The sequence below is a fragment of the Pogona vitticeps genome, chromosome 1 (genome assembly GCF_051106095.1).
Source record: "Pogona vitticeps strain Pit_001003342236 chromosome 1, PviZW2.1, whole genome shotgun sequence".
NCBI lineage: Eukaryota > Metazoa > Chordata > Lepidosauria > Squamata > Agamidae > Pogona > Pogona vitticeps.
The window spans coordinates 253,146,196-253,168,854 of record NC_135783.1 but is presented as its reverse complement, the minus strand read 5'-3'; the positions used below and the strand labels follow the sequence as shown (position 1 = coordinate 253,168,854).

The following is a 22,659-nucleotide window of genomic DNA, read 5'->3' as shown; positions in this document are numbered from 1 at the left end:
AAATAATGTTTGCCTTTCTTGTAGTCACATTACACTGTTGGCTCATATTCAGCTTCTGATCTACAATGATTCCAAAATCCTTCTCACTCGTAGTATTGCTGAGCCAGGTATCACCCATCTTGTAATTGTGTGTTTTGTTTCTTTTTCCAAGATGCAGTACTTTGCACTTATCCCTGTTAAATTTCATTCTGTTGTTTTCAGCCCAGTGCTAAAGACTATCTAGATAATTTTGAATTTGGTTTCTGTCCTACAGAGTATTAGCTATCCAATTTTGTGTCATCTGCAAATTTGATGAGCATTCCCTGTGCCCCCCTGATCCAGATCATTAATACAAATGTTGAAGAGCACAAGGCCCAGAACTGACCCCTGGGGGACCCCACTTGTTACCTCCTCCCAGTTGGAGAAGGAGCCATTAATCATCACCCTCTGAGTATGACTCTGTAGCCAACTGTGTATCCACCTGACAGTTGTTCTGTCCAGAGAGGTTACCTGATCAAAAAATGAGATCAGATTAGTCAAAGCAGGATTTGTTCTTGACATATCTGTATTAGCTTCTAGTTATTACTGCATTGTTTTCTAAGTACTTGCAAAGTGACTGCTTCATAATCTGTTCTAGAATTTTCCCTGGGATTGATATCAGTCTGACTGGTCTGTAGTTCCCAGGTTCCTCCTTTTTGTGCTTTTTGAAGATAGGGACAACAAAAACCCTGGGGGGTCCACAGGCCAACAGCCAGAGTGTTGAACAGGAGTCCCCCCCCCAGCACTACCTTCTGAGTGCTGCCCTCCAAGAAGGAGCAGAGCCACCATAAAACAGTGTCCCCAAGTCCCATCCCAGAAAGACGGACCAGAAGGATAGCATTGTTAGTTGCATGGAAAGCTACTAAGAGGTCCAGCAGAAGCAACAGGGACTCTCTCTCTCTCTCTCTCTCTCTCTCTCTCTCTCTCTCTCTCTCTCTCTCTCTCTCTCTCTCTCTGTGTTCCCCCAAAACACCCGTCAGCAGGTTTATTTGTATTTCAAAATACACGCTGAAAACAACGGGAGTTAAGGATATTTAACATGGCTGCATTGTGCTTGTGGAGTATGATGCTGCAAGGTTTACAGATACAAATGAATGTCAAGGGATGGGTAAGCGGGTTATGCTTTGAAATCAAACACAGTCCTAGACACATGGCAGCATTAAATCACATTTTTCTCCTTGGTTAATACTATTATTAATTATGTTCTCCATATGCATTTATTTTGACTAGTGTAAGTGATATAGATGAAACAAATGGAAGTACAGAAAACTGTAGTAAGCATTTATTTGTTAATTAAATAAATATGCATATTCTGGCTTTCTGTCAAATATGGCACTTAAGCTGAGTAACATCAGTGAAATAGAAATAAAAACAAGTACAGGATGAATGCACAATAATGACTATTTGTATAAGGAATCTGGGTTTCTGTATAATCTAGCAATACTGAATTGATGACTATAGTGTGCGGCAGGTTAAAGCAAGGCCCCTTTTTGGAAGGGGTTTGTAATTTGTGGACTAAGTGAGAGGTGTATGCACACACACCCAGGCATAGGCATATCCCTCTATGTACACATAATGCGTATGCACTTAGGCATATATGGATTTAAGAGGGGCCTCTTTTTAAAATTCCTGTTCTGACTTGCAGACAATTTACAATCTCTGCGGCAGCTCCAACTTCACAGCAATCTTCTGGTGACAGTTCCCGCATCCCTCGCCCATCTTCCCAACTTGTCCAGGCTTGATCTGCAAAATAATAGGCTGCGCAGCATCCCTTGGGAGATCCAGAGCTTCCCTTTTGTGCATCTCCGTGGTAATCCTCTAGGAGAACCAGAAGTGCCTCTGCGGCCAGGTAATTGCTTTGATTCTGCCTAATTTGTCTGTGGAGCAGCTGGTCTCTTTTCCTCTTCAGTGAAATTCAGAAAGTGATATTTGATTGACCGTTTGGCTGACACAGCAGGATGCTCAGTTTGCATTATGCACATAGACAAGCTGAAGGTATGGAATTTAGCCCAAACTAGAGAAGACCCATTGAATCAAATAGACTTGTTAAATCAGTACAGTAGTAAACTTGTGAAATCTTCCACTCGTTGAAATTCTGTTTCATTGCAATTAGAACCCACCGAATCAGTGGGGATTTGGTTAGTCAGTTCCTTTATACATGTTAGAGTTTCATTTACAACCTTGCTTGCTGTCTGTAGTTTGACTGACTGAGAGGAACTTTTCTGGGCACTGGTGATTATCTATCAAGCATTAACCAATGATTCCTTCCAGCTTCTGAATTTGAAGAGATCCCCACCTTTCTGCTGAGTGCTCGGTCTCTCTCTTTGGTCAATTGGAGGCAGTTGTTTGTTGATCTGTTTGGTTGATTGCTAGTATGTGTGCAGTAAAGAAAGCAGTTTATACAACTCTATAATTTCAAGAAGATATTAAGTAAATAAACAGTTTATATTCTTTCTCCTACAAGTGTCTCAGAGTGAGTTATAGAGACTTTAAGAGCCAGTTAAGGAGTAGGCGGTGGACTCTGTAACTATTCTCCTCTCTGTACTTCTATTATGTAGCAAAAGAAGACTTTTACCAGAAATTCAAAACTCTGCAACAGTAAATTTCATTGATTCAAGTGGGCCTACTCTAGTTGGAATGTGACAGTAACTCATAGCTAGAGTAGACCCATTTGAATCAATGGAGTTTTTTGAGGAATTGCTTCGCCAAATCCCCCTTGATTCAATGGGCCTGCTCTGGTGTAACTTACTGCACTCAGAAACAGGATGTCAGGCATTGATTCAGTGGGCCTACCTTTTTTTGGATTGATAAGCCCTTTTTACTTCTCAAGAGTTTACAAGATGTAGGAGTAATAAAACCAAACCCAATCTCAGACATTTGTTGCTGTTATTATTTATGCATTCCATTTTCTGGCTACCTATTAACAATTGTTCTCCAGACAAGTACAAGATAAAGCCGTTAGAAAGAACAATTCTAGTAAAAACAGGCCATCAATAAAGCAGAACAGATAAAGTAATGATACCAAACAAGGCAACCATTCTTAGCAGAGATCTTGAGATTAAAAACATTGCAGTAATCCAAAGAGTCAAACAGATAAGCCCCAGTCCAAGGCAGATAGGATATGCAGTGTGGTGTTTTGGACTGAGTGATGGACCAGGACTGGAGACCAGGGTTTGAATCAGTCATGAAAACTCCCAAAAATGTAGGACTGGTAAAATCGCTCCTTTAATATCTCACTTGCTTTGAAAACCCTACTAGGGTCACTATTAGTCAGTTCCAACTTGACAGCACATAATAACAACACCAACAACATAAGGCAGAGACAATGCTTTAAGAAATATTTTATTAACAATAATGATTATACAATAAGAATCACTACCACCCTTAGGTGTACAATGGTTTTTCATAGGATTCACTGAACAAATTTCATGGAAATCTATATCACAGGAGATGCAGCTAATGTTCCAGTTTAGCTCCTCACTTTGTTATCTGCATCCTTGTCTTTTCTTATAATAGCAGCCAGAATTCTCTTATGAAATACTGAGCATAGATGAAAATTTGTACAGCTAGTTTTTGCAGTACTCTGACTTCTGTTGCACATCAGGGCATGCAGCTGAGTATGTGATTTGGCTGAGTCTATGGTAGACAACTAAAAAAATCATGTATACAAGATACAGAGTTTTTTATGTAAAGCAAAGCAAAAAAGCAAATAGGATTTTGGCTATGGCGTGTTCTGGTTTGTTTTATTGGTTTTAGCTTTCAAACATTCCTGTTTTTATGTGTAACCTATATTTAGTATAAGCCGCATTGAGTCCAGTTTTTTGGGGGAGTCTAAAAGGGCGGGATAGATAGATAGATAGATTAGATAGATAGATAGATAGATAGATAGATAGATAGATAGATAGATAGATAGATAGATAGATAGATAGATAGATAGATAGATAGATAGATAGATAGATAGGAACGAACGAACGAACGAACGAACGAACGAACGAACGAACGAACGAACGAACGAACAATATCTTGGGCCAGCCCTGTTTTGTAGAAGTATAGCATGTGAATCTAACTAATTCCAAGAGAAGAACTAACACTTTTTTGTATGTATTCATATGAATATACTATCGTGCTTGCTTTTTCCCATTTGTTGCAGATGACTCTGCCTTAGAAGAATCAAGAAGATTGTTCCTTGGAGTTGGTGAGGACAGGTATTTCATGTAGTGCTTTCAGCTAATGTTTTCCTACATTTTGCTGATCATCTCAATTTGTCCTGTTGACATCCTCTTGGATTACCAAATGTACCCAAAATTCTTTTTAAAGCAGTTTTCAATTCAGAGTTTTTAAAGAGGTATCCAGATTTGAATTTGAGTTTTAGTTATTAATAGAGCAACCAATCCAAACAGAATCTAGTAGACTGAATGATGGACAGAGCTTTGGAATACTACTTTTCAGATGGAGCTCACAGAATTTCTGAGTCTGAGCAAGTTCTGGACCTGTGACCCATAAAGGTACCTTTTCCAAATTGCAGCTACCAGGCTGTTCAGAACACTTGTATTTGCTTTTGCTTCTGCCCGCCTGTCTCTCTGCTAGCCAGCGGCAGCAGTGCTTGGAGTGTTGCCATAAAAACTGCTGGTAGCATCTTGGACACTAAGTGTTGTTGTCTTTGGAGAACTGATGCTGATACCTGTCCATAGGTCAGCTAGAGTAGGCAGGGAGCTGCAAATGGCTTTCTGTTGATTCCTTCCCTCCAAGCCTACACAGGAACAGAGGGCAAGAACATCTGTGAATGGCAAGAATCATATTAGTTTTAGGTAACTATTCACACCACATGGAGTATCCATTCCTTTTTGTCACTTCACAAAGCTCAGTTACCAATCTTTGGATCTCTTAAGAGGGGCAGGTTGAGGGTCGTGTTAGCTAGAGACTCAACACCTTTTGTCAAGTAGTTTGGAGAAAACCAAGTCCGTCAGTTTAGAATTCCAACTCCAGATTTTCCTATTTATGAAGTCTTACAAAGGACTTCGGAGAAAGTAGGGTTATAATACCATTAAAGCATTGCTCTTTCTCTTCATGTCTTATAAGCTTCGTCGTGACTCCTGAAGGCTGCAGAGTCTCCCTGGTCTGTGGTATCCAGCTTTGCTTTCCCCAGGGTGCCACCACTTCTGCAGTAACGATCCATTTCCAAAAATGTTCCCCTGATCCTCAGTGGGTGAAGCTGAAGCATCATGACATCTTGCTAAGCGAAGTCCTGGAACTGCGGCCTCATGGGATGGACTTCGAGAAGGTAAAAGTAATCATCAAAGTAGTTAAATCAGAATAGTGTTGATTCACACAAGCCTTGTGACTCAAATGCTAGGAGTGAAAGAAATCAGTTTGGCAAGCCAAAGATTACTTATGTGCTGAACATGGTAAAGGCTGGACTGCTTGCAAATAGCTGTTTCCTCTGTGCAAAGTAATATTAAAGAGGTTGGCTTCACTTAATACCAGCATAATTGGGACTCAAGGCTCCAGATATGTTTATAGTGTCAGGGATCAGAGGGAAAGGGTATATTGAGCAACATCGTCGTCGTTTAGTCATGTCCAACTCTTCGTGACCCCATGGACCAGAGCATGCCAGGCCCTCCTATCTTCCACTGCCTCCCACATTTGGGTCAAATTCACGTTGGTTGCTTCGCAGACACTATCCAGCCATCTCATCCTCTGTCATCCCCTTCTCCTCTTGCCATCACACTTTCCCAACATCAGGGTCTTTTCCAGGGAGTCTTTTCTTCTCATTAGATGGCCAAAGTATTGGAGCCTCAGCTTCAGGATCTGTCCTTCCAGTGAGCACTCAGGGTTGATTTCCTTTAGAATTGATAGGTTTGTTCTCCTTGCAGTCCAGGGGATTCTCAAGAGTCTCCTCCAGCACCACAATTCAAAGGCATCAATTCTTCGGCGGTCTGCTTTCTTGAGCAACATACCATATGCATTTCACATATCTAGAGGCCGGCTGTGGGAATGGGGAAATGGATTGCCAGATCAGAGGGGCATGACACAAAGACATTTGAAACCAGACTTCTCCTATGTCGGAAAATAATCACTGAAGTATATGCATACCCCACTTTTCTTCCATCCATGTTTTGCAATTAAGCATATAAAAGCCCATTTGCACAAAGTCAATACAAATATTACAAAAATATCAGTAGTAAAAGAAACCTTTTGCAACATGTCATTACATATTATTAATGTCTTTAGAGTAAGAACTGTGCATAATACAAAATCCCCATGCTTAAAGGCGTAATCACTTGGCTAGTTTGACCCTGACCCACTCAAAGTAAGTTATGACATTCTAGTATGGCAGCTGCTGAGTGTACTGTTCAGGTTATACAGTCCATTCTAGTAGCCTTCGCACTAATTGTTGCATGCAGCTTGCCAAAACTTTGTGGACTAGCACAGGATAGGTGGGTGTTCAGATTCTTCTCCTATTATTTCTCTGTGGGATAAAGCTACATCCAATTTTGGGCACAAAGGTGGAGAACACTTAGTCCTTCAGATGTTATGGACTGAAGCTATCATAATCCTTTGCCATGGGCCATGATGGGGGGGGGGGCTTCTCGAAGCTGAAAAGACAAAGGCTTCCCACTCCATTCTAGTGTCCCTGTGAGACTCCTGTCTCTTTTGTGTTTTAACTGCTGTACTCCCTTGGGCTTGAAGAGCAACACACAGGTTGCCAGGTGAGCCTCCTCCCATTGTCCTCACTGCTTCCTGGTGCCTCTGTGGGGTGCAGCAGACATGAAGTGCTCTGATGACCTTGGCTCCTTCTTTTGCTCTGCATGCCATCCCACTCAAGTAGGGTTGCCTTCCCTGTGGCCAACTCACAGAAGCCATCTGTTCTGCCTCATGTTTCAGGAGGTGCAAATCTGGATGCCTTATGCCTTCCCGCAGAGCTGGCTTAATCGTGAAGTCATAATTAGAACCTTCAGTGAACAGAAGTGGAGTGATTTAAGAGCCAGAATAAGACGCAAAGGGAAGGTAGGCTGAACAGCGTTATGTCATTTGGTCTGTGGGGGAAAAAAGCAAGTTCCATATTGGGGGTCATTGGGAAAGGAGCAGAAAGTCATATTGCCAGTGTTGTACTGCCTGTATTCAATTTTGTGGTCTGACAACACTGTTCCGAATCAAGCCTTTTTGGCACTACATCTCCTGGAATCCTGCTGACTGTGGAGGCTGGGAGATTCCTGAAAGTTGTCGTCCAAAAAAGTAACTTGTCTACAGTTCTGCCTCCGCACTTCAGACAAAAGATATTACAGAACCAGAAAAGGTCAGCCAAAATTATCAATGGGCTGGAACAGCTCCCCTGTGAGGAACAGGATTTGGGGCAGCTTAACTTAAGTAGAGAGTAGGAGGAGACACCATGGAGATGGATGTGGTTGGGGATGCTGGGAATTGTAGTCTATCACCCAGAGAGTACCAGATTGGGGGAGGCTGCTTGTAGAACTGTATATGCAAATTGTCCTTCTTACACTCATGATGAAGCAAAACAAGCAGACAAAACAAAGCCACCCCCCGTTTTCCTTTGCTTGTTTAAAGTGCTGGCATTTTGTAAAGGGCCCGTTTTGTTCTTCTGCTTCCTGTAACAGAAACGTTTGGCGTGCTGCTGCGTTCCGCACTTCTCCTGGTTCGTGGTTGTCTCTCGACTTGTAGAGAATGAATGCAGAGTCCCCCAGGAAGGGGCGCTGCTCTTTTCAACGGTGGATCCCAACATTAAAGTGACTTTTCCTCCTGGTGTGACGGAGGAGACCAGGACAGTGAAGCTCCAGGTCAGAGAACCACTTGGGGGATTGGGAGGAGGGAGTTTATATCCAAGAACATGCCAACAAGATGATTTTCTTAGGCTGGGAAGGTGGAGGAGAAAGCCATTCAATGTATGCAATTTAGACCACGTGCCTTAAAGGCAAAAAGTCAAAAGCCATCACCTGAAAGCCTCTTATTAGACTTTTCTTGTTGTGGTTCAAAGTCCTTCTCTTTCTGTTAAGGCTACAACTTTGCCTTGTAAAGATTAATTAAGGCTGTTCCACGTCTACATGCACTTAAATCTATTTTGAGACGCTGAGATTAAGAGTAATTGTTGGGTCCAATCATCTCCGGCAATTATGTACACTTAGAATTTTGCAATCAGCCATTTTGATTGTGAGGGGTGTTTGGCCACTGCTATGGAGTTCTGAGAAAGATGACTCAGTTGTGCAGGGGTGGCTCTGGTGCTCAGGCTTTCATAGATAAGCTTGAAAGGCCAATGCACAATATCTGCAGGAGACTGTTCAAGAGTGAGATTTCTTGGGGTCTTTCACGATTGCATACCCAATGAATTCTGCATCACTGAACTATCCTCTTTCTGCTGCTACATGTCTCCATGTGCAACAAATATTCACATTATGCAGGAGCTGTATACGTATTAGATTCTGAGTTAATACATTCAAACAGAGAATACCTATGGAAGAATAACTGATGTTTATTTAAAAACCAACACATTTATTTTGAGTGTAAAAATGTGGGTTCTCATCTGGCATGGAAATATTGATCAGTCTCACCCCTGATCTTTGAAGAGGAAAAATGATCAGTCTAGATGGTTAAGGGAAACAAAAAAACTTTTACTAGCAGTTTGGGCTTTGTTCTTTTATGCATACATGTAACATGGAGCTACATCTCCACGTAACTATCTTCAGAGAGCAGAAAGTGGGGGGGGGGGTTGAAAAGGCAGATAACAAAGGAAGTAGCAGGAAGGAAGGGGTGATCGCAAAGACTCCAAAGCATGACAGAGGAAACATCTGAGTCCAATGGCAGATACAGAGCATGTTTCCCGCAGGCACTCAGTATTAAAAGAGAAGCATGCAAGATTTATTTTTCCACTATTTAGGTACATAGGGTGGTTGTTAAAGGCCTGAACAGTGCTCAAAATAACCAGAATGTTAAAGGTTTTACACACTTGCTATAATTTGATTTGAATATCATAATTTAATTTACTAATATTTGGGATGCACATGCTACCACTTCGTACTACCTAGAAAGAAAATAATGACAATCCTGCACAAAATGGGTCGGCAGGGTGCTGTTCTGTATGTTATTCCAATAGGTTTTTCCAGCACAATACTCTCTGGACATATTGGGCTATGACACTGATCATCACGTATCTGAGAGTTGTAATCCAATATTTCCAGGAGGGCACCAGGTGGTGGAGTGTAACCAGGAAACTACTAGGATTTGTTAGCTATTAGATAACTGAGCCAAGTTAGGGACCTAAAGGATTAGAAGCGTTGGCTCTTTTCCCAAATCAATAAGCTCCCCTTTAGGAGTCAAATTATTAAACCCTGGAATCCAATGAGCTTTCTTCATTATCCTTTCTGGCCAGAAGTGAAATCTCTCTCTGGTGGTACTTTATTCTTATCTTTTTTTTAAAAAAAATGTAAGAATCCATCCTTTCCTCTTGTGAGTGGAAAGTAATGTACATGTATCTCACCCCTGATCACTTTATCCTCACAAGAACAACTGTGTTAGGGAGGCCAGGCTGAAAGAGCAAGTGAGTGGTCCATGGTCACGCAGGGAATTTCACGATTCATTGAAGGACATAACTAAGATTTCACAGTGTTGGTCTGGCACTTCCTTTCTTTGCAAGATATAGAAGTTTGCTGCGGAAAATGAGGTCTGAGAAGTTCTCCTGCTCATATATTAGAAGTGGATCACATCTTTTTTTTTTCTTTCTGTTTTTAATGTACAGGTATTACCTGTGTCAGCAAAGGAATTACGAGATATCACAGAGGATCCAGAAACTGTTGCTAGCCCCCTTCTTTACCTCTCCCAGAACTCTACTGTGGACTTCCTTCAGCCCATTAAAATTCAGCTCCCACTGCCACCAGGAGTCACAGGTCAGTGTGCTCCAGGGGACTAAACAACAAACAGAAAAAGTCTTGTGATGGAAGAGCTTCCTTAGGAATTCTATGTCTATATTTCACAGATCAATTAGATGAACAACACATAAATATTAAATGTTCAGCACACACCATTAAATGTGTGTTTGAGTCAGACACTTAATCTTCTTTGTAGGAAAATGGGTTAATCCTTGAGGTCATGTGTTGTGCAAGGATTGCACAACACAGCTTTGAGCTGCAAAGCCGTCCTGGTGTTTATGTTTGGTTAGATTACCCCAGTCCTTTCCAAACTTCACAGATCTTATTAATAATATACCATCAGCAAAGTCTCATCCATCCTGATGTAATTATGAACTGAAGAGAGTTCAGCCTCAACACCTGTATGCAAACATTGCTCCATTTGTTCTCAGGCCTCACCTTGGATCACTCCAGGGTCCATCTGTTGCATGGAGATTGGAACGCTCAAAACTGGAATGACATAACAGATCAAGTGGTGCTGGAGTTTACCCACCTCTACGCTTTGTTTGAAGTCACCCACTTTTCTTGGTGAGTTGACCTGAGAGCGTGAGCCATCCATAATGCTACTTGCATAAATGGGCTTCCTCTGATGCTCAGTTCTGTACAAATAGGCTTTTCTAGCCCTGCCTTCCTCCTTGGGCATATGGGTAGCCGATTTTAACATGTGAATTGGGTACTCAACACAGATGACTGCAGGAGTAGAGGTCTAATTGACCAATTTATTTAAAAGGGATACCTGCTGAAGTAAACGATAGACGTATCTGTCTAGCATTCTCTTCACAGAAGGGTCAACTAGGCACATACAGAATATCCAAAGTGTGTGTGTGCTGTAGCACTCCCTCACTCATGTTCCCTCAGCAACTGATATCCGGAACCAAGCTTCCTCTGATACTGAGCATGATATATAATCAGCTATACGTATATAGTGACTTATAGTCATTAATAGTCTTCTCCTGTATTAATTAGTTTGATCTTTTTATATCATCCATCTTGTGGTAGTGAATTCCACAGTTTTACTGTATGGTGGGTGAAGAAGTGTTTTAACTGTCCTGAATTTTAAGCCTTTCCACTTCAGTGAATGACACCCCTCCCCAGTTATATACATATTCCATTACTGACTTTTGCCCACTCTGCTTTTCCAGCATATAAAGATACACCATCCTTCTGTACAATCTGATTCTGGATGCTGCCCATTAGATTTCAGTGTATTTTCAGCAAACAGATGAGCACAATCCTTTCGTATCAAACCAGACTCTAGTTACACATCTTACTTTCATCTTCTTAAATGCAGCATATCCTCTGAGCAAACATTCGTTGCATGTAAATTATTTGCATATTTGATGAAACAAAACTAGGATAGAGAGAGCTTCTGCTTTTTCAACAGATTTTTTTCTAACGACATAATATCTACTTGTGCCCCATATGTGTGAGAGTTTCTATGCTTGTGTCTATGTCTCTGCCATCTAGGAAGAGAGTTGATATACTCATGCCCTTTGTAGTTTCAAATGAAAGAAAAAACTGATCAATTTAAATCCCTTCTCAAATCCGTGTTTCCTCCTAGGTACTGGTTATGGTGCACAACCAAGGCCTGCATTGGTGGCATTGCAAGAGAGGTCTATAAAAAGCTTCGCATGTACCAGGTGAACTTCATAGCTCTGCAAAGAAAGAAAGATCCTGAACAAGTCTTGCTGCAATGTCTCCCAAAGCACAAGGTGAAGCATTTGGCATCCTTGTACACAGGTGTGCTCGTTCAGTCTCTCTCTCTTTCTCTCTTACTTCTTGTGTTCTGCATACATCTTCACTATTACTGGTAACTGAGTTTCAGAAAGTCTTAGGAGTATGTCTGTAGTGGCCAAATAAGGCAGGAAGGACCCACTAAATTAAACTTTACTAGGCAACATGGGCTTTGACAGCCTCCTGGCTTTGCCTCCTAAGACTTCAATGATGTAAAGTACCTGGCTGGCCATAACAGTGGTTGCTATGCTCAGCTTGGTAGATCACAGAATGTGCAGGGCTGGGACATAGGCTGTGATCAGTAGTAGAGGCCAGGAAATCAATGACAAGCATCTGGAATCAGTTCCTGGTGAAGCTGTGCTGGGCTCTCTCCCTCCTAATATTCAGAAGGCTTCTCAAGATGTTGCTTTACAGAGAACCCTTTCAATCCAAACCTGCCTGGATTTTATGGCTCACATACTACCCTGTATTTCTAATAATGCCTCTTGTTACATCTGATTTTATCTGTTGATTGGATTTATTTTAATTTAATTGTTGTGTTTTATTATCTTGCTGTAAATCACCCGGAATAATGCCTTACACTAATGAGTCAGTATACAAATCTAAGAAACAATAAATAAAATAAATAAATTAGTAGTCCAGTCCATAATGTTAAATAAAAGCTGCAGAGACCTTTCTGTGTTCACAGAACAAAACATCTGGTTCTCCACTAAGATGGCTCCAGGTACCTAGGGAATGATGGGAGCATTCTGTTATTGTAGGTTATGGCAAAAACAATAGCAGCAAGCACAGTGGAAGAGATAATTTGTTACTGACAATTGTGATTTGCTGCCATTGCATGTGCGAGGAAAAGAGAGAGGGAACCAAATGTACAGATTGTGAGAAGGCACCCCCTGTTTCTCTCTCTGGAAACTGCATCCTCCAAAGAAATTGATGGAGCGGTAAGAGAACGGATTGCCGTTGGAAAGGAGTCAATTTGTATCTTCTTTCTGCAATGAGTTTAGGTTGATCCTGTTTTGAAAAAGCTTCATGATAGATACCAAGGCCCTGAACCATCCGACATGGTGGAGATGCTTGAAGGAGAGCAGTTCTTTGCCGCCTTTGAAGGAGGCATCAACATTGATGCAGGTAAAATGCCATAGTGCCTGCTTGTATAGGTGCTGCCTAAACCCCAAACTGATTCAGGTCGTATTTTCCAACTCCAAATGCGTTGACTCTAAGGAAAATTCTTCAATCTACAGAACAATCTCCTCTCGTTTTTTTGTACTGTTTAGGCATCTAGATGCAGATGTTTGATTTCTCACCATGTCTCCCAGAAAAAGAACCAGCTGGTGTAGTTCTGGGCAAGCTACACAGCCCCAAAGTGCCCCTAGAAGCAGTGAAATATACACTTCTGAGTATATTGAGAATACCCTGGAAAGGGCTATAATCAGTTAGAATTGACTTGGTGATACATAATTATTTTTAAAGGCTGCAAGAGGCTGATTAAAATAATTTATCAGAGAACTTTATCCAGGTTTTCCTACTTAAGGTCTCTGGCACTAGAACATACTCCACTTAGAGATAAATAAACTCCTGAAACTTGAGTGATAGAGAGCTAGCTCAACTGTTGAAGGCTCATGCATGGCCAGGGATTCATCTCCTTCCCTTTGCTGTGTAGGCTGTGTTTCCTGCGTCACCAAAATACAGAAAGTTGGCACAAGAGTCTTGTTGTGTTGGGTGGGGAACCGGGGATTTCAGGGCTTCACAATCAGATGAGTGTGATGTACTAGAGTGTGTAGTTTGGTTTACGACATGTAAAAGAGGTCCTCATAAGCACACCTGTACACAGAGTTTTTTGTCTTCACCACTCAGTGGTCTAGCATGATTGGGTATATCTGTTTTCTCAAACTTAACACAGACCGTCCAGACTGCATTGATGGAAGGATTTCATTCAACTTTTTCTCTCACTTGAAAAATGTGAAGGAAGTCTATATTACCTCTGAAATGGACAGAAAAACCAAAGCTGTGAAAGGACAGGTACTTAGTTTTATAATTCGCCCTTGGCCTGTTTGCCCACAAAATCCTATTGGTGTTTATGTGCGGTTAATATTAAAACTAGAAGGACATGATTTAAATCTAGAATGGCACGCCTTCCTATGGTATCAAAAAGCAATAGGCAATAAACAATTAAAGAACCCTCTGATAAGGAAAGCTTTGAACTGGGTATGGACCAAGATCTAGGAAGAAAACTACCAAAAAGTTCATGAATGGGACTCACCAATGAAAGCATTTATACAACCAACATTAATGGAAAAGAAGAAGCTCTTGAGATAGAGAGATTTGTTAAAAGAGGACTTAAGTATGAAATCAAGAGAAGAACAAGGTACTGTACAATACTTGACTGGTGGAAAAAACACAAATAGGTTCAAGATATACAAGAGATAAAGCAGTAGGCTGTTGTAAGAAACAGACACCACTAGATAACATACTTCTGAATGTAAAGGAAAAACTGATTAAAAGGTTGTATGTGCTAGAATTAAAAACACAAGATGAAATAGTGAAAGAATGTATGATAAAATGGGCCCAAAATGTGGGCCACAGTATTATCATAAAATCATGGTGACAAATATGGGAAAGTAATATGAAGCTAACAAAAGCAATAAATTACAAAGAAAATATGTACAAGATATTCTATAAATGGTATATGACACTGAAAAATTATCAAAAATATATCAAAGTAGCTCTAACAAATGTTGGAAATGCAAATCGAAAGAAGGTAGTTTTTATCATACGTGGTGGACTTGTAGGGAAGTTAAGAGCTTTTGGAAACGAATCTATGAGTTTTTACAAAAAATGTTATCCTTTATAATTCCATATGAACCTGAATTGTTTTTGTTGAACATAATACCAGACAATAGAAAAAGGGAAATGATATTTGATCATACATGTAACTACAGCAGCAAGAATTTTATTCGCCAAATACTGGAAAAAAGAGGAGACTCCAACAACCCAGGAGTTAACAGAAAAATGTTTTGAATCAGCAGAGGTGGATATTTTAACTGAAGTATTAAAAGACAAAGAAATAGCTGAAGCTCAAAAAATGTGGGAACTTTTGTATAATTGAATTAGAGGTGAGAACATGAATGGGTAAAAATTATGAGAAAGAAAATATAAGCTATAATCTCAGATTTTAAAGACTTCGAAAAATATGGTAAGTGTGAAGTAAGCTTAGTAAAAAACATACTGACAAATGTAGTAATTATATATACAGTACTGTTCTCTATCACATTCAGTATTTTTATTTACCCCAATACCCTGAGCCAAATCCCCTTCCCTACAATCTTCCTTTACCTAATGGAAAATTATTTTTTTAAAAAAAGAAGAAAACGGGTATGCTTTGCCAATTGGTGGAAGAATAGCAAAAAAGGGACCAAAACAAGCCTCTCAGAGAAGGGTATTCCATAATCTCTCATATTTGTTTGGATTCATGAAAAGTACAAAATATGTGAAATTTCAAATCAGGCACCTCAACCAGAGTATAGTAAAAAGAAAAGGAAAAAGTCTGAATATTTACCTTTAGGGTAGCATTTTTCTCACATGGTGTCCTTTAAATTCTGGGGGATTAGAGTTTCCTTCAGCTCCAGCTACCATGGGCAGTGCTAAAGGTTCAGGGGTTTTGTGCTTTAAAACACCTGTATGATGCCAAGCTCAAGAAGGCTGAGATAGGTCTTGGGCATAAATCTTTTTAGGCAGGATTTTAACAATCACAATTGAATCCCTGAATGCCTTCTTAGAGATGGTTTTTAATGTTTACTCATTTTTAATTGTTCAATTGCATTTTAATTTACGTCTAGTTTGTTTTTTAATGTTTAACTTATTATATTTTTCATTCTGTGCCTTTAATGTTGTGAGGCTTGGGAGAAATGCAGCCTATAAATAAAGCAAGCAAAATAAAACAGATAAAACAAATAAAAATATGCAGGTGTGCGCTTTTTTGTAGCATATAAGAGGAGTGTTAGTACAAGCTATGCTGGCCTTGTTTACTAGCTGAGAGGATCATCAAATTAATCCTTAGTAGGCAGCGAGTAGAGACGTGGAAGCTGTGCCCTGAACAACTTTCTATTACCTTAGTAGTGAAAATGTGGAGGTTTTGATGAGCTGTTGTATGTATCTAATGCTGCATATGGCAGCTGGAGTGTGGATTCCCTGGAACAACAGGATGAACTCAGTTTCAGGACTCAGCAACAGAAAGTGGAGCCTGACAGCTGGATGTAGTAATTGCACTTCTGCACAGGTTAACCTTTTCTCTTTTCGAAGGTTTCCTTTTACCGTGGAGCTCTTCCAGAGAGCATTCCTGAAGAAGTGACTAAGAGGAGGAAAGGCCCCGACTCCCACTGGCTGGCTAGCTTGCCAATCAAGTTGCCTGTGAGTTGCCCAAATGTGAGACGTTGACCGCAGAGGGTGGGGTAGTTCTGGCAGAGATAGCCGCCATCTGATTTTGTATGTGCATGTTTTCTATTTTTATTTGCTTGCTTGGTTTTGTTGTTTTCTAGCCGTTTTTGTGTGTGGCCTTACGTGAAGAAATTCAGCAGCTGGTACTTCTCCTGCCACAGAATATCTGAATAAAACAAAAGGCTTAGATCTAAACATGGCCTTTATGAGCCCAACGAGATTTCAGCTCACACAAGGCTTCCCTCCCAGGCAATTTTCCAAAGTTTTCCCATCTCACTACAGCCCCTGCACCCCATCCCACCCTCTCCCAGATGGTCCCTTGACCCTTAGGAATGGCATGACGATGAACAAAGGGGGTATCATTAGGAAGAAGCAGCCAGAAAGGCCCTATTCTGTAAATGGAGACTTCTCTGCATCTAATCCTGTACTGTATTTCTTAATGTCTGTTTAACTATTCTGCTTTAAAAAGGAGAGGAGAGGTTTAATGCTGCATTAGGAGCTTGACTTGCACCTCTAGCATTTCCAGCCAGGTGAACTGATCATGTTTTTCACCCCCAGAGCTGTACACATAATTCAGTGCTAGGTTTTGGATTACATGGCTATAGGATTCACCTACCAAACCACTGTATGCCAAAATAAAGAACATAAAGAGTTACTGTTAAAAAATGCACTCTGCGCGTTTTTGAAGGCTTATTTCTCAATACATTAGGTTTAATTATGTTTACTGTTATGCACACTAAACCAAAGGCTGAAGATGGGATTTGCATCCCTTCTCCTCTCCAGCCTTCCTTCCTTCCACTCTGTTTTAGGGCACAGCAAAGAAAACACCAGCTATCTACAAGGATGTGAGAGAGAAAGGAAGAAAGAATTTGGTCCAGCCTTCTCCACACTGGTGCCTACTGGATGTGTTGGACTATAGCGCTCATAATTTGGTAGCCCTTGACAGTATTAGCTAGGGCTTATGGGAGTTGTAGTCCAAAACATATGGGAGGCACCATGTTGCAGACCACTTGTCTCAATGATTTCCTTGTTACTAAATATTAGATGAGTCCTGATTTAATGCATTTTTAAGATTTTAATCCAAACTTTATGATACATTTTAACTTTACCATGCATATGTATCAGCTTCTACTATTATAAGACACACTACCTAGTTAATATGTTTATGCTTTTCTTAAAGCCAAATCAATGTATAATAAACTATTGGCCATACCGAGTGTGGTGTAGTGAACAGAGTGATGGACTAAGACACAGGAGGCCTTGGCTCAAATTCTTGCACAGCCATGGAAGACCGCTGGGGGTGTGGAACTGATAAGACTACTCCTTAAAATATACTGTATGACTTACCTTGAATGCCCTATTAGGGTTTCTAGAAATTGTTTTGTAATAACAAATTCTCTGATGAGCCAAATTTTAAGTTCACCTTTGACTTTGAATGATGGATTAGTCATCCAACAAACTTCAGATAAACTTCTGACTTTGACCGTTATAGTTTTATAGCCCACCATTGTCCAAAGAACCTTTTGACTCTGCTAATTAGACTTTAACTAGAAGCTACCCAGACAGCCTCGTGTGTGCAAGTTCCTAATAGTAACCCCAGAACCCTATGGAAACCTGCTTGTGGCTTTGTGTGTTTTCACTTCAATAACTCATTATTATTTTTTTTACTTATAATTAACTTCTTAATTATATCGTGTGAACCTTTCTCAGTTCACTTGGCATTTCATCCAGTCTAGGCTTACTTATTAAAATAACGCATATACAGTACTGCTAACAGCACCAGGCCCAGAAAAGGTGTAAAACATTGGCTGGAATCCTGTTGCTTTGTTACATGTGCAGGAGGCAAATTGTATCATTTTCAGTGCCTTTTAACTGTAAGTGAAAAAGTCTCCACTGGGATGTTTGGGGATGCACCAAGTCAGTAAGCATGCCTGCTCCCCAAGATTCCCAGCAATGACTCATTAGGTGCCCGTTAGAAGCAAATAAATGTTATGCAGTTTGCCTTATGTATTCATAACTAAGCAACAGGATTCCAGCTTCTTTTTTCTAAAGCAAGCCCTTGCAAAATACCTGTCATCAACTTCCAGATTTTTGAGAGTTTGGGAACGTATGCTTGCTTGGTCTTTCTGCCTTATTTTGCCTTATTTAAACAAATAAAACCATTGCTCATTCTTTTTTTCCCCCTGGTGCTGGGGGGGGGGGAAGGTTTGGGAGACCTCTGTGGAGCTCATAAGGGTTGCAGAAAGGGCCATGGGAGCCACTTGCAGCCTGTGGGCCCCCCTTTGCCCACACCCTTAACTGTGGGTTAGATCCAGTATTGTGTCAGGAAAATCCTCTAGTTCAAGAGGACTTCCTCCTTTTCTCTTGCCTGCCTCAGTTTTTAAGGGGCACCAGAGGGTTTACTACTCTTCCTGTGTAGACCTGAGATCACAGGGATGCTCTGCGGGGAAGATTGGCACTGGTGGCCCCATCACAATAAGCACAGTTCCAAAAATTACCTGGGGTCATTGGGTCAGCTTTCCCTTACTGAGGGCTCTGGATGGTCATCTGTTGGGGACTCACCATTCCTGCACTGAACAGGAAACTGAATTAAGTAGTCTGCTCCAACTCTGTGATTTTAAATCTTATAGTATATCATGCCATGAATGAATGACATATTTTCTCTTTTGTTCTGTTCTTCCAGAAACTGAAGTCTCAGGGGAATGAGCAGCCTATAATCCAAAATGGCTTCTCTCTTCCCCCACTGAATTTGGGGGATGCTGAAACTGGTTACCTGACACAGTCTAATCTGCTTGCCATTGCTGGACGCATTGGAGCCGATTGGCAATCGATTGGCTTAAATTTGGGGTTATCTTATCAGCAGATACAACGGATACAATACAACAACAGGTAAGAGAGGAAAAAGTGGAAATGAACACAGAGCATTCAGTCAGAGTGCTGATTATCCAGCTACAGACATTTCCTTTCACCTCCCAGAATCTTGTTGGCATAAGTTACACTGTGGAACTCCACAGATGTCATCAGCTGCAAGCCATGCCATGACAATTTCAAGAGAATTAAAGGCTTCCATTACCACGTATCCAGGTTTTGGGGTTCCTAGGGATCTTCATTCTTCTAGGAAGTCTTTGGAATAAAGTAGGGAATAATTTAAAGCTAGAAAATCAATGCCACTGGTCCCCTAGGATGACAGGAATCCCTAAAGATCCCCGGAACCTGGGGGTGAAGGAGAGTAGGAAGCTTTTAATTCCCCTGAAACCACTGCAGCATGGTTACAGTTGGTGATGCCACTGGAATTCTGTGGTGTAACTTACACCAACTGGATACTGGCCACTGACTGCTAAATCGAAGTGTTCTCTCTCATGCTCCCTCTCGCTCTTTTGTTTTTGCAATGGTATAGTAACACTGTCTAGGATCCCTGTTCCACATGATATGAACCCAATAGTTGAAATGGTGAGCCTAAAGTTTATAATGTTTTATGTCAAATAATCCCAGTTCATATATGAGAAATCTCAATGTTGTGTTTGAAATGTGTGGATTGGAGAATTATATAAATTAAAGCTATGATTTCCTCTAATGGTGAATTCAAGTGGTGAGCACCAAAAAGACTAGTGCCAAAATGAGAACAAGGAGAATCAAGAGGAAACATTAACAAGCTTCACACAAGACTTAGAGTGGCAAGAGTACAATAAATATCTTTAAAATACAATAACTGAAGGACAGAGCAGGCCAGTGGGAGCAGAGCAGACTTGGAGGCATTGGAATTTTAGCTGAATTCCTCTTGCTTAGTATAGTCACAACTAGACTATGCCCATTGAATCAATGGAACTTATAAGGGTGTTGACTTACCAAATTCTCACTGATTCAATGGGCCTACTCTGGTTGTGACTTAGTACTTTACACAACAAAATTTCTCCCATAGAGGGTTGGTGGGAAGAAAAGCAGAGGTTCCTGTAGCTTTTACTGTCGTGTAAGAGAGAACTGAGTGTAATCCTGAATCAGAACATAAATCTGCTGGAAAGCTAGAATAAATTGCCCCATTCTGTACAGTTTTTTTTCTCCTACATAGATTATTTTGGTTCTGTTTTTTGTCAAAGAACTTAAAGACTCTTTCACAATCTTGGTGAAGAAGTGGAAGAAAGAGGGAACTTGCAGAATATTCGGGTGGGTGGCAGTAGCTGTGTGGCTGCCTGGACTGACGTTGTTGAGCATAAATTGGAAGTTGTACAGAGTACAGAAGCCTTAACAAGAAATACTCTTTTGTTTCTAGGCATGTTAAAAATGCCTATGTGTTTCTTTATTTTCCACCAATCAGTATAAAGAAGGACAAGGAGCTACTTTTTAGAAGTCCAATGGAAGTTCTCAGTTGCTGCTGAGTTAGGTATTAGAACCTGAACTCATGGCCATGCAAAGCTGCTGTCATAAAATTTCTCTCCTATTCAAAAAGGCAGAAATGAATGGACTGCTGCTTATTCTGAAAAATGTATTTGTTGTTGTTACTCTATTGAAAAGTGTATTTACAATTGTTTAATATTGTTTTATACTTTGTTGCATGTTTTTAAAGGGCTTTAAGCTACTTGGGGGTACCCAGTGTGGTATAGTGCAGTGGTTCTTAACCTTGGGTTACTCAGGTGTTTTTGAACTGCAACTCCCAGAAACCCCAGCCAGCACGGCTGGTGGTGAAGGCTTCTGGGAGTTGCAGTCCAAAAACACCTGAGTAACCCAAGGTTAAGAACCACTGGTATAGTGGACAGAGTGCTGGACTAGGACTCAGGATATATGGGTTTGAGTCCTCACTCAGCCACAGAAGCCCACTAGGGATGCAGAACTGGTAAAATCATTCCTTAAATATCTCACTTATCTTCAAATCCTTACAATGGTTGCTATAAGTCAGTTCCGATTTGATGGCACATAACAAAGCTGCCAGGAATGTATGGAAAGATATGGGACCAAATCCAGTTGCTAGCATAGTATGTCACACTAGAATGGACCCATTGAATCGGTGGGGATTTGAATGGTCAGCTTCTCTATAAGTTCAGTTGATTCAAATGGGCTTACACTAACTACAACTTTAGCATAGGAAGTTACAACTAGAGCATGCCCAATTGAATCAATACAACTTATGGAGATGACTCACTACATTTCCTTTGTTTCAGTGTGCTTACTCTAGTGTGATTAACTGTGCTAAGCAACAAGATCTGGCTCATGATCTATGTGTGTACAACAGATGCATTTTCCAACGATGGGTATATGTTGGCACTTTGCTTCTCTCTGTTATATTTTTTCCCCAGGGAAGACCTCAATACACAGATTCTGGATATGCTTTTCTCTTGGGCTCAGCAAAATCAAAAGAACTCTGACTGCATAGACAGGCTGGTTGTTGCCATGAAGGAGAGTGGCCGCCAAGACATAGCAGATGAGATCACATCCATTATTGCCCTGGGCAAGCAAAAATACAGGGAGTCCATCCGAAGAGTGGGCCTGGACCAGGAGAGTAGCAATGAAGATTCTGCCATTGCCATGGCGTAGTTGCTAGCCAAGGGCCATTGTCACCTTACCATGATGTGCAACAAGCCTGCTGGGGCTACAAGAAGAACTGACAGCGAAGAAGTGCATTGCTGGCCATTGCAAAAGTGAAGGCTGTTGACAGCATGGGTCTAGCCCTTTGTGCTATGTACTAACATCTGGATTTTGTCAAGTGCCAACATATTCTTGTTCAGGAGGATTGGAGTGGGAATGACTTGTGTAAGCTCTGAGGGTCAGTGAAACAGGAATGTTCTGAACATTAATTGTCATCCTTTTTGTATTGTTTATTTATAATACTTATTTCATTCCCATCACCACTTCTTATAATTTCTAGCCTAGTGATTGGTATAGGGAAGTTGGGGATATATGCTTCTCCTTTCAACAGCACTGGGGTTAGAGGCACTGGACTCCCGTGTACCGCATTTTTTCGCTCCATAAGACGCATCTCTCCATAAGACGCACTTCATTTTTAGGGGAGGAAAACAGGGAAAATGTTCTGGCAATTTCAGCCTGCTGGGCCCGCAGGGGTGGGGGTGAGGGAGCCTCAGAAGGGTCCGAGAGTGCCTTCCAGGACCCTTCGGAGGCTCCCTCCACCCCCCATGGGGCCAGTGGGGGCGAAATCGCCAGCTTCCAGGACCCTTCTGAAGCTTGGAAAGCCTCAGAAGGGTCCTGGAAGGTCGCGATTTCACCCTGGCTGGCCCCGCGGGGGGGTGGATGGGGGGAAGCCTCTGAAAGGGTCCTGGAATGCACTCTCGGACCCTTCCAAGGCTCCCCCCATCATTCCCCCGTTGGGCCCTGGGGAGTGCTATTTTACAGTATTTCCTCCATAAGACGCAGACACCCCCCCTTTTTTTGGGGTGGAAAAGTGCATCTTATAGATATTTCAGAATCTGTGTATAACTTCCATTGGCAGCAACCCACTACAGGCACACACATTCAGACAGACTCTCATACATACAAACTCCTCTCCTCAGGGACAGGTGCTTACAGTACACTTGCCTTGAACTCCAGTGATGGCAGCAGGGGTGGCATC

General features: G+C 41.2%; 1 protein-coding gene across 2 annotated transcripts in view; it reads left to right on the top strand.

Moving 5' to 3' along the window:
* The window catches only part of PIDD1 (p53-induced death domain protein 1), a 35,251-nt gene extending 13,311 nt beyond the window's left edge, over positions 1 to 21,940 (top strand). For both annotated transcript variants that reach the window (XM_072985619.2, XM_072985618.2), the window contains exons 5-17: positions 1,664 to 1,867; positions 4,169 to 4,223; positions 5,098 to 5,299; positions 6,904 to 7,026; positions 7,635 to 7,814; positions 9,767 to 9,914; positions 10,328 to 10,463; positions 11,497 to 11,647; positions 12,674 to 12,797; positions 13,570 to 13,688; positions 15,969 to 16,076; positions 18,787 to 18,992; positions 21,392 to 21,940. In XM_072985619.2, the coding sequence (XP_072841720.2) occupies positions 1,664 to 1,867; positions 4,169 to 4,223; positions 5,098 to 5,299; positions 6,904 to 7,026; positions 7,635 to 7,814; positions 9,767 to 9,914; positions 10,328 to 10,463; positions 11,497 to 11,647; positions 12,674 to 12,797; positions 13,570 to 13,688; positions 15,969 to 16,076; positions 18,787 to 18,992; positions 21,392 to 21,629 (1,994 nt within the window). In that variant the 3' untranslated portion in view covers positions 21,630 to 21,940. The remainder of the gene's footprint in view (positions 1 to 1,663; positions 1,868 to 4,168; positions 4,224 to 5,097; positions 5,300 to 6,903; positions 7,027 to 7,634; positions 7,815 to 9,766; positions 9,915 to 10,327; positions 10,464 to 11,496; positions 11,648 to 12,673; positions 12,798 to 13,569; positions 13,689 to 15,968; positions 16,077 to 18,786; positions 18,993 to 21,391) is intronic.
* The last annotated feature ends 719 nt before the right edge of the window (positions 21,941 to 22,659 follow it).